General features: G+C 41.9%; 1 protein-coding gene across 7 annotated transcripts in view; it reads left to right on the top strand.

Moving 5' to 3' along the window:
• Window positions 1-1,063: 1,063 nt before the first annotated feature.
• Window positions 1,064-14,036, top strand: part of LOC309690983 (phospholipid-transporting ATPase IH-like) — a 34,763-nt gene continuing 21,790 nt past the window's right edge. For 5 of the 7 annotated variants that reach the window (XM_082508479.1, XM_082508481.1, XM_082508483.1 and 2 more), the window contains exons 1-5: window positions 1,065-1,405; window positions 1,499-1,727; window positions 10,248-10,370; window positions 10,611-10,700; window positions 13,345-13,425. In XM_082508479.1, coding sequence (XP_082364605.1) covers window positions 1,689-1,727; window positions 10,248-10,370; window positions 10,611-10,700; window positions 13,345-13,425 — 333 coding nt within the window. In that variant the 5' untranslated portion in view covers window positions 1,065-1,405; window positions 1,499-1,688. Of the gene's footprint in view, window positions 1,728-10,247; window positions 10,371-10,610; window positions 10,701-13,344; window positions 13,426-14,036 lie in introns of all 7 variants that reach the window. The other 2 variants (XM_082508482.1, XM_082508480.1) reach the window with 2 other exon arrangements.

A 14,036-nucleotide genomic window follows, 5' to 3' on the forward strand; every position in this document is an offset into this window, starting at 1 on the left:
AATTTTAAATGGTATGTTTACGAACTTTGTTACCAGCAGCCTATTGCAAAAACACATAATTGTTCCCATTTTTTGATGAATCTAAAGTTAACATAGTTTGAGAGGCATAAAATACTGCAGCAACAAGGTGATTCCCAAAAAGCTATCATCTGACAACCTGGCATATCTATCGTTAAAAAAAGCTGTGGAATGGAGATATGCTGACAGTGGCAACAGGTCTTATGGAGTGATGTATCCAAATTTTTAATTCAAATCATTGTAAATATGTGCAGAGGAGGTCTGGAGAGGTACAGCTGTGACCATCTACACCCATCTGTAGAACACAGTGGAGGCTCTGTCCTGGTTTGGAGAGGCGTTGCAGCCATTAGTGTTGGGTATCTTGTCAAGCCTGATGGAAAAGTACCACCAGATTTTGATCCACTGTGATATAACATCTGGAAAGTGTATGCTGCCAGAGCAGTAAAAGCATACCCAGACAGACAAATCATACAATGCAACACTATCAGTCACTGATTATGCTCCCCAGAGCCTGCACTTTAACAGTATTGAAGAATTTTGTTCTGTTCTCTGTCAAGAGAACAGAACAAAAGGCAGTGTCCAAAGAAGGGCTTTGAATGTCGTTCATGTCAACTATTCCAGAAGACTACTTTGAGAAATTACAAGAAAGCCTGTCTAAGATTTCAGGCTGTGTTAAAGAATTACGATGGTGATACAAAATACTGACCTTCAAGCTCATTACATTTGTACAAAATCTGTTATTGCCTTATATACTACATTTCCATTAATGTTTGCACATTTGTGCATGTCAAAAAGTTTGCACAGCACTCTGTAATAAGCACTTGAAATATGCCATAAGTAAATTCCATTTTCCTGCATAACAGTCTACTAATGGAGAGGAGCAGCTGCTTATTTTATATGTACATTTTTACGTGATTGCAGTTTGAATGTATGAATTTTAGTAGAATATTTTCTAATTTTGATTATGCCTATTTACTTATTTATTTAAGTAAGCATTTCTTTCCACCTGAATGGTCCATCTTTAAAACAGACTGACCTAAAGTTGTCCAGGTCTAACAGGCTTAATCGTGCTGTGATCTCAGGACGTGGGGTTTATGATGTTGGACCTGTGCTCGTTTTCTTCCCTCTCGTGCTTCTGCATGTGGATATCGCTCGTTCGGTGCAGCATTCAATATAACATCCCGGGAGACGCCAGACATGCCATTGCGCACGCGCAGCGTAGTCATCTGACAGATGAGCGCTTTGGACGTTTCGCAGCACCGCTACATCGAGGGCCACCGCTGGGAACACAGAGCAGGACACAGACTCCACGAGGGACCGTCTCCTGCAAGAATAAAAGAACTCGTCACACGGAGAGCACCCTGCAAGAACACCCGCGGGTTTGGAGGTTTGCAAGCGCTGAAAATTCAGTGTAAAATGTAGCCAGCAGCGCTGGTGAGGGGTCGTTGTAATTTCTCGGGGGCTGCATGGCTCTTCCCAGGGATGCCATGAAAATCAGAGCAGCCGAGTGACTGAGAGACCGCTGCTCCTCGTTATCGCAGACACCCGGCGGCGACGGTGGAGGAGGTGAGCGATGGATCCTCGTGGAAAGATCTACACGAGGTAGCGCTTACGAAGATCCATCCAGGGAGAGCTGAACGTCTCTGTCGCGCAGTGTAGCCGTGTAAAGGATGGATTTCAGCCTGCTCCGGAATATCATCAGCAGATACGTAAGGCCCCCAGTGTGTCTGTCAACACTGTCACACAAGTGTAGCTCGGTGACTGGAAGTGCTCTGATACACGTTTTCATGGCTTTGGTTTTTGCACCTAAAACCGTGTTGCTTGTACATTTGCTCAGAGGGTTTGTGTGAGAGTGATAAATAACTTCCTGCAATAATACACATTTGACTCTAGCTGTTTTATTTTGTTTTGTTTTTTTGGCACAGGCCGGTAGCTGTGGGCTTTGCGATGTTTTTGTGGAGCTGAATGGAGAATGTTCCAGTAGCTACAGATGCAGTGATGACTGGTGAATGTGTAGAATTAAAGAAAAAAAATGCATGCATGCATACTAAACTTCCTCGTGGCTGGGACTCAAAAGAAGTGAGAGGCCGTGCCTTACACCTCTAGCTTGATAGAAGTTGCTCAGGTTAAGTTAATGAGGTTCTAAGAAAGGCGAGGCCATCAAAGCTTCAACATTTATCTCTAATGAGCAATCAGGTCTGCTTGTGAGCAGGAAATATCCACACAGTAATGATTGCAAGCTGTAATAATATTACTGGTTAGCCTGGTCTCAGTCTCTGTCATCAACAGCCACTGATTATCTATCCGGACATGAGGCAGCTGGTCGGTGGGAGCCTGAATTAGAGGAGAAAAAAAATGACTATTAGGAACCTGTTTTGACAGGCCCAGTGATGCTCATCAGACTGTGTACGTATAGAGCATTGGTAAATCTGCTACCGTCTGTGGCCCTTTCCCGTGACCTTAAATCTGGCTCAGGTGCAGTGACGTGTATCGAGTTATCTTTCTCATCATTCAAACCTGTTTCGTACCCCTTGGTGTCTATGTGTGTGCACATGTGTGCGAAGCAGGCCAGCGACAGTGTGCGTGGAGCTTGACTGATGTTTCAGCAGGGCTAATATCAGGGGAAATCAGATCTGGGAGGGAGGTCATCATCATTACGATCCCTCGCTCTTTTTTCCAATTGCATCCTGCAATATTAAATAGACACGCAATTAATCACAAATTAAATCCTCTGCATATTGATTTGCAACTGGAGGGATGGATGATGACTGCCTTGGCACCTATTAGTTGTGTATCACCTTCTATTAACCCTGCCGTATTATAACAGATGCTCGGGTAATGAGGGTGCGTAGTAGAACAAACCTTACATCCTTACATGAGATGAGGACAGGGTCCAAACCTTTTTTATTTAGTCCAGATGGAGCCAAGTACACCCAAGTTGAGGTTGCTGCCCAAATGTAGCCGGCCCTCTAATTATTTATCAGTGTTGTTTAAAGAAAGACTGTGCATGTTCTTTGGCCGTTAGAGGATGCAAATTTGATTTAGCCCACTTTAATCCACAGGGCAGGTTTTTGAGCCATTGCTTTTGCAACTAGTTTCCTTATTTTTACTGTCATCAATTCAGGATTTCTTGCTTGAAGCATTTCTGCTACTCTGCTCTTTGAGCTTCCTGGTTTTTCTGGACAGCATTGCAATGCCATATATGTGTAACCTAGTTTTGTTAGAGATTAAAAATAAATAAATACAAATTTTCATTGTTGTTTCAGGTGTCTTTGTTTCAACAGAGATTCATTAAAAACTATAAAATCACTGAAACATGTTGGCAGTTGGTCAGTGACGCTACAAAGTATTGTAGATGCCTCAAAACAATATTGCTCATTGCTTTAATAGTTCAGATCTGTTGCATACGCCTTTATAATTAGATGAAAACTCGGAATGCACTGCATTCAGCCATGCTCGTTCACCTCTTCCCTGGCTGAAAAATTGCGGATGAATTGAGCCTGTGCACCATGGCAAACAATATCGGGAAAGAAAACTGTGGTGTCATGAGATTTTGTGGTGCGTGACGTTTAAATGGGACATTTTTGTTGCGTAACAACTTAAGTCTGTTAAACTTTTTTTTTTTTTTTTTTTTTTGCATAAAAGAATGGCTGAGCCCTCATGCATTGAGATATAGAGGCTGATAGGTGCATGAGTGTGCACACAGACTTCTTCTGGTATGTTAGCAGTCGTTGCAGGAAGAGATTTTATTATAATTAAATTTATCTGTAAAAGGACCACCTGTGCTCTGAGTGTGTGTGTTATGTGTGTTCTCGATCTCCGCTCCCCTTCCTCTTCAGCGCCCTTTTCTCATCTGGTAATAATAGAGATGGAGTGATGCCTTAGACTGTTGCAAACTGTGAGAACTGCATGAGGTCATAATCTGTATAAGATAGTGCTTGTGTGTATGGGGCTGGACTTATTAGAAATAGCTGATGCCATGTAATAGCATAATTATGTCCTCATGCTTTTAACTTCCACAACAATCTATCAGGGTCTCAATATTTGAAACCGTATCTGCTTTATTGCCACTGTGCTGTATATAGCTGTAATTTACCCTTGCCCCCCTGCTATCCTAACCCTCTTCTATCTTATCTCTAAATGTAAACTGTTATTCATGCTGAGACCTCTCACAAAATCAGCAGATAAAAAGAGAAAGGCCAGCGATGTTTCCCTTTTGATTAAAAAGGTGCCAGCCGCACCGTGCGCGCTGAAGGGCTTAAGAAGGGTTTCAAGCAACTTTACAGCCCTTTGAGTCCTGACTGGTGTTGAAAGGCGGAACACAGCCTGCTAGATTACTGTTTGCCACATCACTGCTACAAACAGTTAAGGGCAGTCTATTCCTGTCTGCTGCACCCTTTGGAGACGGGGCACTGGTGGAGCAATGGCAGCTGTAGGTGACAAAAACACACAGGATTTGTGTTTGGGGTTGAGCGTTGCCCGCTGATCTGTGTGCATATCAGAGGAAGCAGTCACACATCTTTTGTGCTGGCAAATAAGACTGATTTTTTAAAAAAAAATTTTGATTCTCGCAGCATGACCCGAAGACAACGTTTTCTTTATGACACACCATTTCCAGCCTGTATTATCGTCTCAGTGTTAAACGCAGACAAAATGAGAGGGGTTTTTTTTTTTTTTTTGGGATGCAGATTAGGGTGGCAGGAGGAAAAGGAGAGAGGAGAGGGAGAGGAGAAGTAGCACAGCTGGATTAAAGACTTATGTAACTGTTGGATCACAGCGAGCTGAAGTGGGAGAGGAAGCTGGGACAACAGCGGAATACAAATGTTGTCATGTTAAAGTAATCAGCTCATATTTATCCTTTGATAATGTTGCCGGTGTTTGTGTTATGAGGTATCCGGTGGCTCTTTAATGCTTTTGAAATGCTGTGCGCGGGCTGAAGGGTCACCATTCCCTTTTTTGCTTGTTTGTTTGCGCCTGTATAATTATTTGTCCCAAACACAATTTTTAATGAATGATTAGAATCCCTAAATGCCCATATTGTCCTTAGGAGCCATGTTCTCTCCCTATTTTACCACTTCCTTTTTCATTTCACTTTATACCCCCCAAAAATAAATTTGATAAACAACAGAGTCTAATAAGTCTCATTAAACCAAATAAAAAAACACCAAGAGGATACTGTGGATATTTTCTGGGACACTAATCCAGTCTCATAATCACTTGACTAATGTTGTATCAGAGCATTAAATTGAGGAAAAAATCTTACATGTTCGATCAGCAGCCATTATAATGAAGCCTCTGTGATCTGTCTCTTTGCCTAATGAACCTGCAGACATGCTGTAGAAGTCTCTGCGTACTGTATTGCTGTGGCGATCAGTGACTAATGAGTGTCTTTTTTTTTTGATCAAGATCCTCAGGCTCCTTTTTCTTATCCGTGTTCAGTGCGACAACAGACTTCAAAGCCTCTGTTAATAGGTTATTGCATTTGTTTTAGTGTTACCACCCCAAATTTACACAGAATTACTTGCTTTGCTCATTAGAGTGCAACAGAGTCCATTAGATGGCTAATATCGATGGGTTACAGCAGCAGTAAAATTAAAAGTTGAATCGTGCCAATTAAACTAAAGAAATGCACCAGGTGATGAGAGACAGTTATGCATGGAGTCACTGTAGCATCCACATAATACTCAAAGATAACATTTCTGAGGCTCTGTAGCAATATATATTTTAAAACGAGCTAAAATTGCTTAATAATATGGTCGCTAGCTTCTGTTTTGAATAAAGCTAAACAGCATCACGTCCTGCTCTGGAGTTGTGTACGTTGTCCATTCTATGTTAGCATGAGGAGTTCATTAAGGTAAGGCTCGCTCAGAGGAATTTGATCTGTCGGTTAATGAAGGATCACTGCTAAACATGCTGCGTGCAGCACAGCATGACTCGGCAGTGGAGGAAGTATGAGACATGACCATATAATCAAGCCAGTTAATGGCGTATGTCTTTTATTGCCCCTCTCTAGTAGAAAGGCACCGCATCACAGAGGTGGCATAGATGGCACTGCTGGGGTCGAGTTGGCGTTTTCGTAATGAAAATGTATGCATTCATGGTGCCATTAAGTGCTTATGGAGCAAAGCCTGTGTGAATGGTAGGCACATTATTACACAATGCTAGATCTGGAAATACTCTCATGGCTTTCTAAAGCAGCATTTCGAATTATAAACAAATGGCAAAGCACCTACCTAATAGGAGTGCTTCACACAGTGCAGAAACATAAAAGGGAAAGTTGTAGTGGTGGTTTCTTTAATTTAATTTTTTATTCTTTGCTGTAATAAAGTATATCCTGTCATTGTTGATGATTGATGGTGATGTAAGACCCGTCGCTCTGCTGGTTGGGGTTGTTAATAAAGACAAAGCCTCCATGTCCTGCTACCAGCCACCAAGCCACTTTGTCTGTTGGAGCAGCAGAGTGAAGAGGGAGCTGTGGGACACGGGTTGATACGGATCAGTGAGGATTAATGATCAGATAACTGCACACCACAATGCAATCTCTCTGCGTCTTCCTCCATCCCTCTCCCACAGTCACGCTGTCATAATGTGACACTCGCTGCCAGGAGATGATAGGAACAAAGGGAGAAAACACTGCAGATAGAAATATGGGGGAGATGGATGGTGAATTCAGAGAGCTGTGGATTTGAAGAATGGTTGAACTAATGTAGAAATAGACAGAAGTAAATATTTAGAATGTTTAAGATGTAAGCGAGCAATTTCATTGAAATAGCAATGACCATTTTCCACATTTGTCCTGATTACAGTGCAAAACTTTAACCTGAACTCCCACTAATGCATAACGAATCTGAGGCTAGATTATTGTAATTCCTTATAGTCGGGTTTTCCTGATAGCTTTATGGAAAGTCTCCAGTTGAACCAAAATGCTGCTGCAAGAGCACTAACAGGAAGACAGATCACATTTCTCTCTTACTGACTTCTCTTCGCTGGTTCTTTGTTAAATCCAGAATTGAATTTAAAGTCCTTCTCCTCACATTTAAAGGCCTGAGCGATCAGGGTCAGTCACGTCGTAAAGATTTCATATCACCATATTATCCACAACTGAGCACTTTGTGAGTTACCAAAAGTAGAAGGGGAGCCAGAACCTTCAACTATCAGCCTCCTCTCATGTGTGTTATCAGCTCTCAGTTTAGATTTGGAAGATAACCACCCTCATACATGATTAGACTTCCTTTTCGATCAAACCTATAGTTGGGGCTGGATCAGGTGACCCAGGCTCAGACTTTTATCTACTCCTGTAGTTTATGTTTTGTCCTGCTTGGTGTCTTTATTGCTGTCAATTAAGGTGAAAAATACATATGGTTTATGCATTTACTGAAAGGTCACTGGTTCAAAAAGCCAAACTCTGTCAAATCAAATATGTGGAACTACCCCATGTGACAAGGGACCAGCTGAAAGTAGCTTCCTCTTGTCAAATAAAGTGAACCTCCCACCAAAGGCCCTTTCTATAGCAGGAAAAACCTGCAATGCCAAATTAGAAGTATTTGGAATTTGCCCTTTTAGTTGACAGTGCTTTCTATTCTCCAGCCTCCCATTTAGATCCCCGGTTTGTCCTTTGAATGGATCACATCCTTAGCTTGATTTGATGCAAGCACTATAACAAATTGTACAAAGCCGTCCTTGGTCCAATACACTGCTCTTAATATTAAACTATCAAATGTACTGTATGGTCAGAGAGTTTGATTGTAACCAAGTTTTTTTTTTGTTGTTGTTGTTGTTGTTGTTGTTGTTGTTGTTGTTGTTTTGGTATTAACATGAACATGAAATTCCTTTGCACATCGTGGTTATGTCGGGTATTTATAAGACGTTTAAAGTAAACAACTAAGGCTCAAGGTTAGGTGGCTTAATATTACCAGGACAGCTGTTTGATTTGGTCAGTTCCCTTTACAAAAAATAAATAAATGAAAGATTACTCGCACATGCTGCATCATGTCAGTGACAACTGCTTCTATTTTTGCCCTCAGCCCCACCTTCTCTCCCCGTTACTCTCCCTATACATCCTTTTCTTTGTCCTTGTTACCCTTTTTCTTCTGTAGAAATCTGTTGTTGCTGATTTCTTCCTGTTCTCTGCTTTTGCTGCTTTCGGTTTCTGCCTTACTTTGAGTTTCTTTCGGTTTCTTTCCATTTTCAGTGTTTGTCTGGGTCATGCTGCTCCCCCACCCCGTAATAGTTTGGAGGGGTCTCCAGTCGGCTGACACTGTTGGATCTGTGTCTATTTTTATCTCACTGCCAAGCATCTGATGCCAGGATCTGGGTCTCTTTGCTTTTAAGTTTTGCAGTTAGCTATTTGGGTGTCTCATCTTGCGTTGAATTCACTGTGATGCTGCATTAACCTTCATTTGATCTTAAACTTGTTAAAACTTGTGGATTAAGTTGACAGGAAACACATTTGGGACATGTACGTGCTGTGGACTGAGCACAAATGTATTAGAAGTTGGGGGGGGTGTTTTCTCACTGACAATAATGAGCTACGTCTCTGTCAAAATGTTGAGGACGTTTGAAGCAGTGAAGCGCTACTTCCTCTAAAGTGCTTGTTCCAGAACTTTTCTGCTAATGGTCAACACTTCTGCTTTGAGCTGTGTCAGGTCGGCCGCTTTGCCAAAGTCTACACTAACGGTGCCCACTCAGGCCAAAACATTAGGACTCGTGTAGACACAAACAGCCAAATCCTGGTCTCGTGATTCTTGTTTTGTCTCGGAGAGCTCTGTTACTGCAGTAGCTTTTAATGTGGGACATCTCTGAGAAAAAATGTGCTGCGGTGAAGTCCCACAGTGCATTCTGTTAAGCCCTGGGGATGGTTTGCATGCACGGGAACTGATGTGTATTTAATTTTTTAAAGTCAAGCCACTGAATCAGTTGAAAATTGTAAGAGCAACAACATAGCTGTGTTTTGGACCTGTGCAGATGGAAGAGAGCAGAGGGCTGACTGCAGAATATCCTGACTGTTCTGCAGGAAGAAAAAGATAAATGACAAATCCACTCTACCGTGACTCAGAGCCGAACCCACCTACACGCATCACAAACATTAACACATCCTTCAATTTGGCTTGTCTTGTCTGTAAAGTTGTTTGTTAAAAGAAGTCACAGAAGTCGTGTAACACAGTCTTGTGTAACATTCTGTTGCAGTTTTTCATCTAGGACTCTGTTTTTCTTGATTCTAATCAAAAAAATGTATAAATACTGTTTGCAAGTATTTTTTGATTAGTTGTATATTATCTACAATAATGTATACTGGCTGCTCATATACCGGTAAACTATGCTTCCACGCTGTGAAGTCATGTTTTAAGGAGGTGCTGGTAAAATGTTGGTGTTATTCAGCTGCATCGTTTCAATTGATGTAAGCCAGATAATAGCAAGGAGGTCATTAATTGTAATCGGACACTTTGTGATATAACCCAGTAGGGCTGTTCGATATAACGATATATATCGGATGAAGATATAAAAGCATCTATTGTTTCATTTTACGCTATCGTTTGCTTCGTGGTGTTGCAAAATAAACTGTTTACGGCAATATTTTTTTCATTATTTTGATGGTCACTGTAGTGGCTATATTAATTTCTTAAAGTTCTCTCTTTCTCTTACATTTAATATAACCACACTACAGACAGACAAGCGTTTGTTTTTATGTGTTGTCCTTAGCAACAACGATGGTAAAACCACCGCGTGTCCGCTTGTTCCACATAAACCTTTCACAATAAAGCTCAAGAGCCTGTTGAGACTTTTCAAAATAAACTGAATCACGTGAAAGAGCAGATTATTTACGGATGAGAAGTAAAAAAAAAGAGCCGCCAGGTGCTAAAAAAAAACAAACTTTAGACTCAAACGTTAGAACAGGCTTTTCCCCGCAGCACGCCGTGTAATAAATACTTACAAAGAAAACGGCGCCGTTACAACTTATGTCTAAAAATGTATAGTTTCATGCATCAGTTAAAACACTCAACTCCAGGTACACGACGCCCAGCTGGAAACACTTCACGCAAGTCGAACTGCCCGAGATTTACAGAATTTATAGAAAATGTTAAATTTTTGTGATTTATATCGTTATCGGACATAGATGTCTTAATATCGGGATATGAGATTTTGGTCATATCGCACAGCCCTATAACCCAGTTTCTTGTCCCTACCTTCTATTGCTATTTATATCTGCATGTTATTTCTTTCTTCTGCAGTGTGTCGGGGAGGAGATCTGGGTGGACAGTCGGACGGTGTATATCGGGCATAAAGAACCCCCTCCAGGAGCTGAGGCGTACATCCCTCAGCGTTATCCCGACAACCGCATTGTGTCCTCCAAGGTGAGCGGTCCTCAGCCCACAAGTCACTGCTGTAACACTTTTTATCATCACGCAATGTTAGTTTTATACTCAGGCAACCAAGTAATCCTGTTTTGTAGCTGTGTTTCTTTTATTTTTAAAGGATGCTTTACTTTTTTTGTCTTTATCATTGTTTTTTGGCACAGGAACTGTTATGATGTTTGCTTTTCTTTTCTTCTAAATGCCTTTCTTCTAAATGTTTGCTGTTACTCTCTTCCACAGTACACCTTCTGGAACTTCATTCCCAAGAACCTGTTTGAGCAGTTCAGAAGAATCGCTAACTTTTACTTTTTGGTCATATTTTTGGTTCAGGTGAGATTTCGGCTTTATTAATGACAATTATTTTTCTCTTTAATCTGCCTACTGTGCGAGCACTGCAGGCACTGCATGTTTGTGCACTCTCTGTAGAATATACTGTATGTTTATGCCAGATTTCTGTCCTTGTAGAATTAGCAAATCATTTTTTTCCAATTTTTTTTTTTTTTTTTTTGGAGGGGGGGTTGGTTTCTTTTTTTTTTAAACACAGCTTCACAAGTTCTTTGGAAACAGTAATAGTGTTCTGTGTCACTCTTTGATTTCCACCCTTAATATGGATCTCTGGTTGTTTTAGAATCTGCTGATTTTACATTTGTCTGGAATTGATTCATAATTGCCAGAAGTCACAGTGGTGCTGTCTCATTATGTGGCTGTGTGCACTGTTTAACCATATGAGTGCTGAAAGCTGTTTAGACACTCCCTTATCGTTCACATATTTCAAAATAAGAGCACTCACTCATCTGAGGCTAATGCAAATTTGCAAAGTCAACATTCTCGAATGGATTGTTGTAGTGCTCTCTCTGTACCTCAGAAGCTTTTCTTCTTCTTCTGAACTGCCACATTGTATCAAATATAGTGGCTGAATAACAATGCAAGGATGGACTAGTGATAATAGTCAGATAGTTAATAGTTCCGGTCTATTAAGGCAATTTCTCTTCCAGCAGTTGCCTTGATAGAGGAGTTTGAAACATGGCCACAGACTGGGTGCATGCATTTATTGATGATGGGGCGTGCTGAGGATGTGTTTGTAATTCATAACATTTTTTAAACTGAAATAATGACATTGCTTGCTGCATTTAATGTGTCTCTGAAACTGTAGGGGTGTATATGCTATCCCAGGAGGTTAATCCTAAAGGAAAAGATCAAATTTGATCCCAAGCTTGAAGTTTTAAAAGCTCTTCACTGATGCACATTGAACAGTGCTGTTTACTTGACATTCTACAGTGGGGCAAAAAAGTATTTAGTCAGCCACCGATTGTGCAAGTTCCCCCACTTAAAATGATGACAAAGGTCAGTAATTTGCACCAGAGGTACACTTCAACTGTGAGAGACAGAATGTGAAAAAAAAAATCCATGAATCCACATGGTAGGATTTGTAAAGAATTTATTCGTAAATCAGGGTGGAAAATAAGTATTTGGTCACCTCAAACAAGGAAAATCTCTGGCTCTCACAAACCTGTAACGTCTTCTGTAAGAAGCTTTTCTGTCCCCCACTCGTTACCTGTATGAATGGCACCTGTTTGAACTCATCATCTGTATAAAAGACACCTGTCCACAGCCTCAAACAGCCAGACTCCAAACTCCGGCATGGCCAAGACCAAAGAGCTTTCGAAGGACACCAGGAAAAGTATTGTAGACCTGCACCAGACTGGGAAAAGTGAATCTACAATAGGCAAGCAGCTTGGTGTGAAAAAATCAACTGTGGGAGCAATCATCAGAAAATGGAAGACATACAAGACCACTGATAATCTCCCTCGATCTGGGGCTCCACGCAAGATCTCATCCCGTGGGGTCAAAATGATCATGAGAACGGTGAGCAAAGATCCCAGAACCACACGGGGGGACCTGGTGAATGACCTGCAGAGAGCTGGGACCAAAGTAACAAAGGTCACCGTCAGTAACACACTACAACGGCAGGGAATCAAATCCCGCAGTGCCAGACGTGTTCCGCTGCTGAAGCCAGTGCATGTCCAGGCCCGTCTGAAGTTTGCCAGAGAGCACATGGATGATACAGCAGAGGATTGGGAGAATGTCATGTGGTCAGATGAAACCAAAGTAGAACTTTTTGGTATAAACTCAACTCATCGTGTTTGGAGGAAGAAGAATACTGAGTTGCATCCCAAGAACACCATACCTACTGTGAAGCATGGGGGTGGAAACATCATGCTATGGGGCTGTTTTCCTGCCAAGGGGACAGGACGACTGATCCGTGTTAAGGACAGAATGAATGGGGCCATGTATCGTGAGATTTTGAGCCAAAACCTTCTTCCATCAGTGAGAACTTTGAAGATGAAACGAGGCTGGGTCTTCCAACATGACAATGATCCAAAACACACCGCCCGGGCAACAAAGGAGTGGCTCCGTAAGAAGCATTTGAAAGTCCTGGAGTGGCCTAGCCAGTCTCCAGACCTCAACCCCATAGAAAATCTGTGGCGGGAGTTGAAAGTCCGTGTTGCTCGGCGACAGCCCCAAAACATCACTGCTCTCGAGAAGATCTGCATGGAGGAATGGGCCAAAATACCAGCTACTGTGTGTGCAAACCTGGTAAAGACCTATAGTAAACGTTTGACCTCTGTTATTGCCAACAAAGGTTATGTTACAAAGTATTGAGTTGTATTTTTGTTATTGACCAAATACTTATTTTCCACCCTGATTTACGAATAAATTCTTTACAAATCCTACCATGTGAATTCATGGATTTTTTTTTTTCACATTCTGTCTCTCATAGTTGAAGTGTACCTCTGGTGCAAATTACTGACCTCTGTCATCATTTTAGGTGGGGGAACTTGCACAATCGGTGGCTGACTAAATACTTTTTTGCCCCACTGTATCTTCTATTTGTGGCCACTTCTTCACCCACACCCCCCCCCCCCCCCCCCCCCACTCTACGTCTTCCTCCTCCTGTTTCTTTCCCTTGCAGCTCATCATCGACACCCCCACCAGCCCAGTCACTAGTGGCCTGCCCCTCTTCTTTGTTATCACGGTCACCGCCATCAAACAGGTAGGATGCACACAAATATGCTTATATGTCCAAGAAAAATTGCCCGTGATTATCCTCTATACGCATCAACTGCTGGCCTCAAATACCCACGCACTCTCCGTTCTCCGTTGCTCTATTATCTGTATATACACATTCCACTCCCAGCAAAGGGGCATGCCATTGAATCTGTCTGCTGATGTGAGAAATATGATCATGAATGGTCTCCTCTGTTAATCACTCGAGCTGAGGATCCCGTGACTCTGGGCGATGCATCCTCTCCGTTCCGTCCCAGTACTGAGGGATGGGGTACTATCAGTGATAGATAGAGCTATTCTCGCTCAGGAAGCCAGAGCTTTACTAGGACATAAATCTAAAACATGACACATTGGCTACAAATCCAGGAAACGGGTCACCAAGCTCAGAAAGTGCGATGCTAATTAATTACTATGTATGACTTTGACCTCGTGCTCTCCTCTCTCTTGATCTGGTGCTGGCCCCGATTCTGCTTGTACAACAGTCTATATTCTTTGTTTCCCCACTGCCAACACACACACACACACACACACACACACACACACACACACACACACACACACACACACACACACACACACACACACACACACACACAT

This window comes from Aulonocara stuartgranti (assembly GCF_965226115.1).
Source record: "Aulonocara stuartgranti genome assembly, chromosome: 16".
Taxonomy (NCBI): Eukaryota; Metazoa; Chordata; class Actinopteri; order Cichliformes; family Cichlidae; genus Aulonocara; species Aulonocara stuartgranti.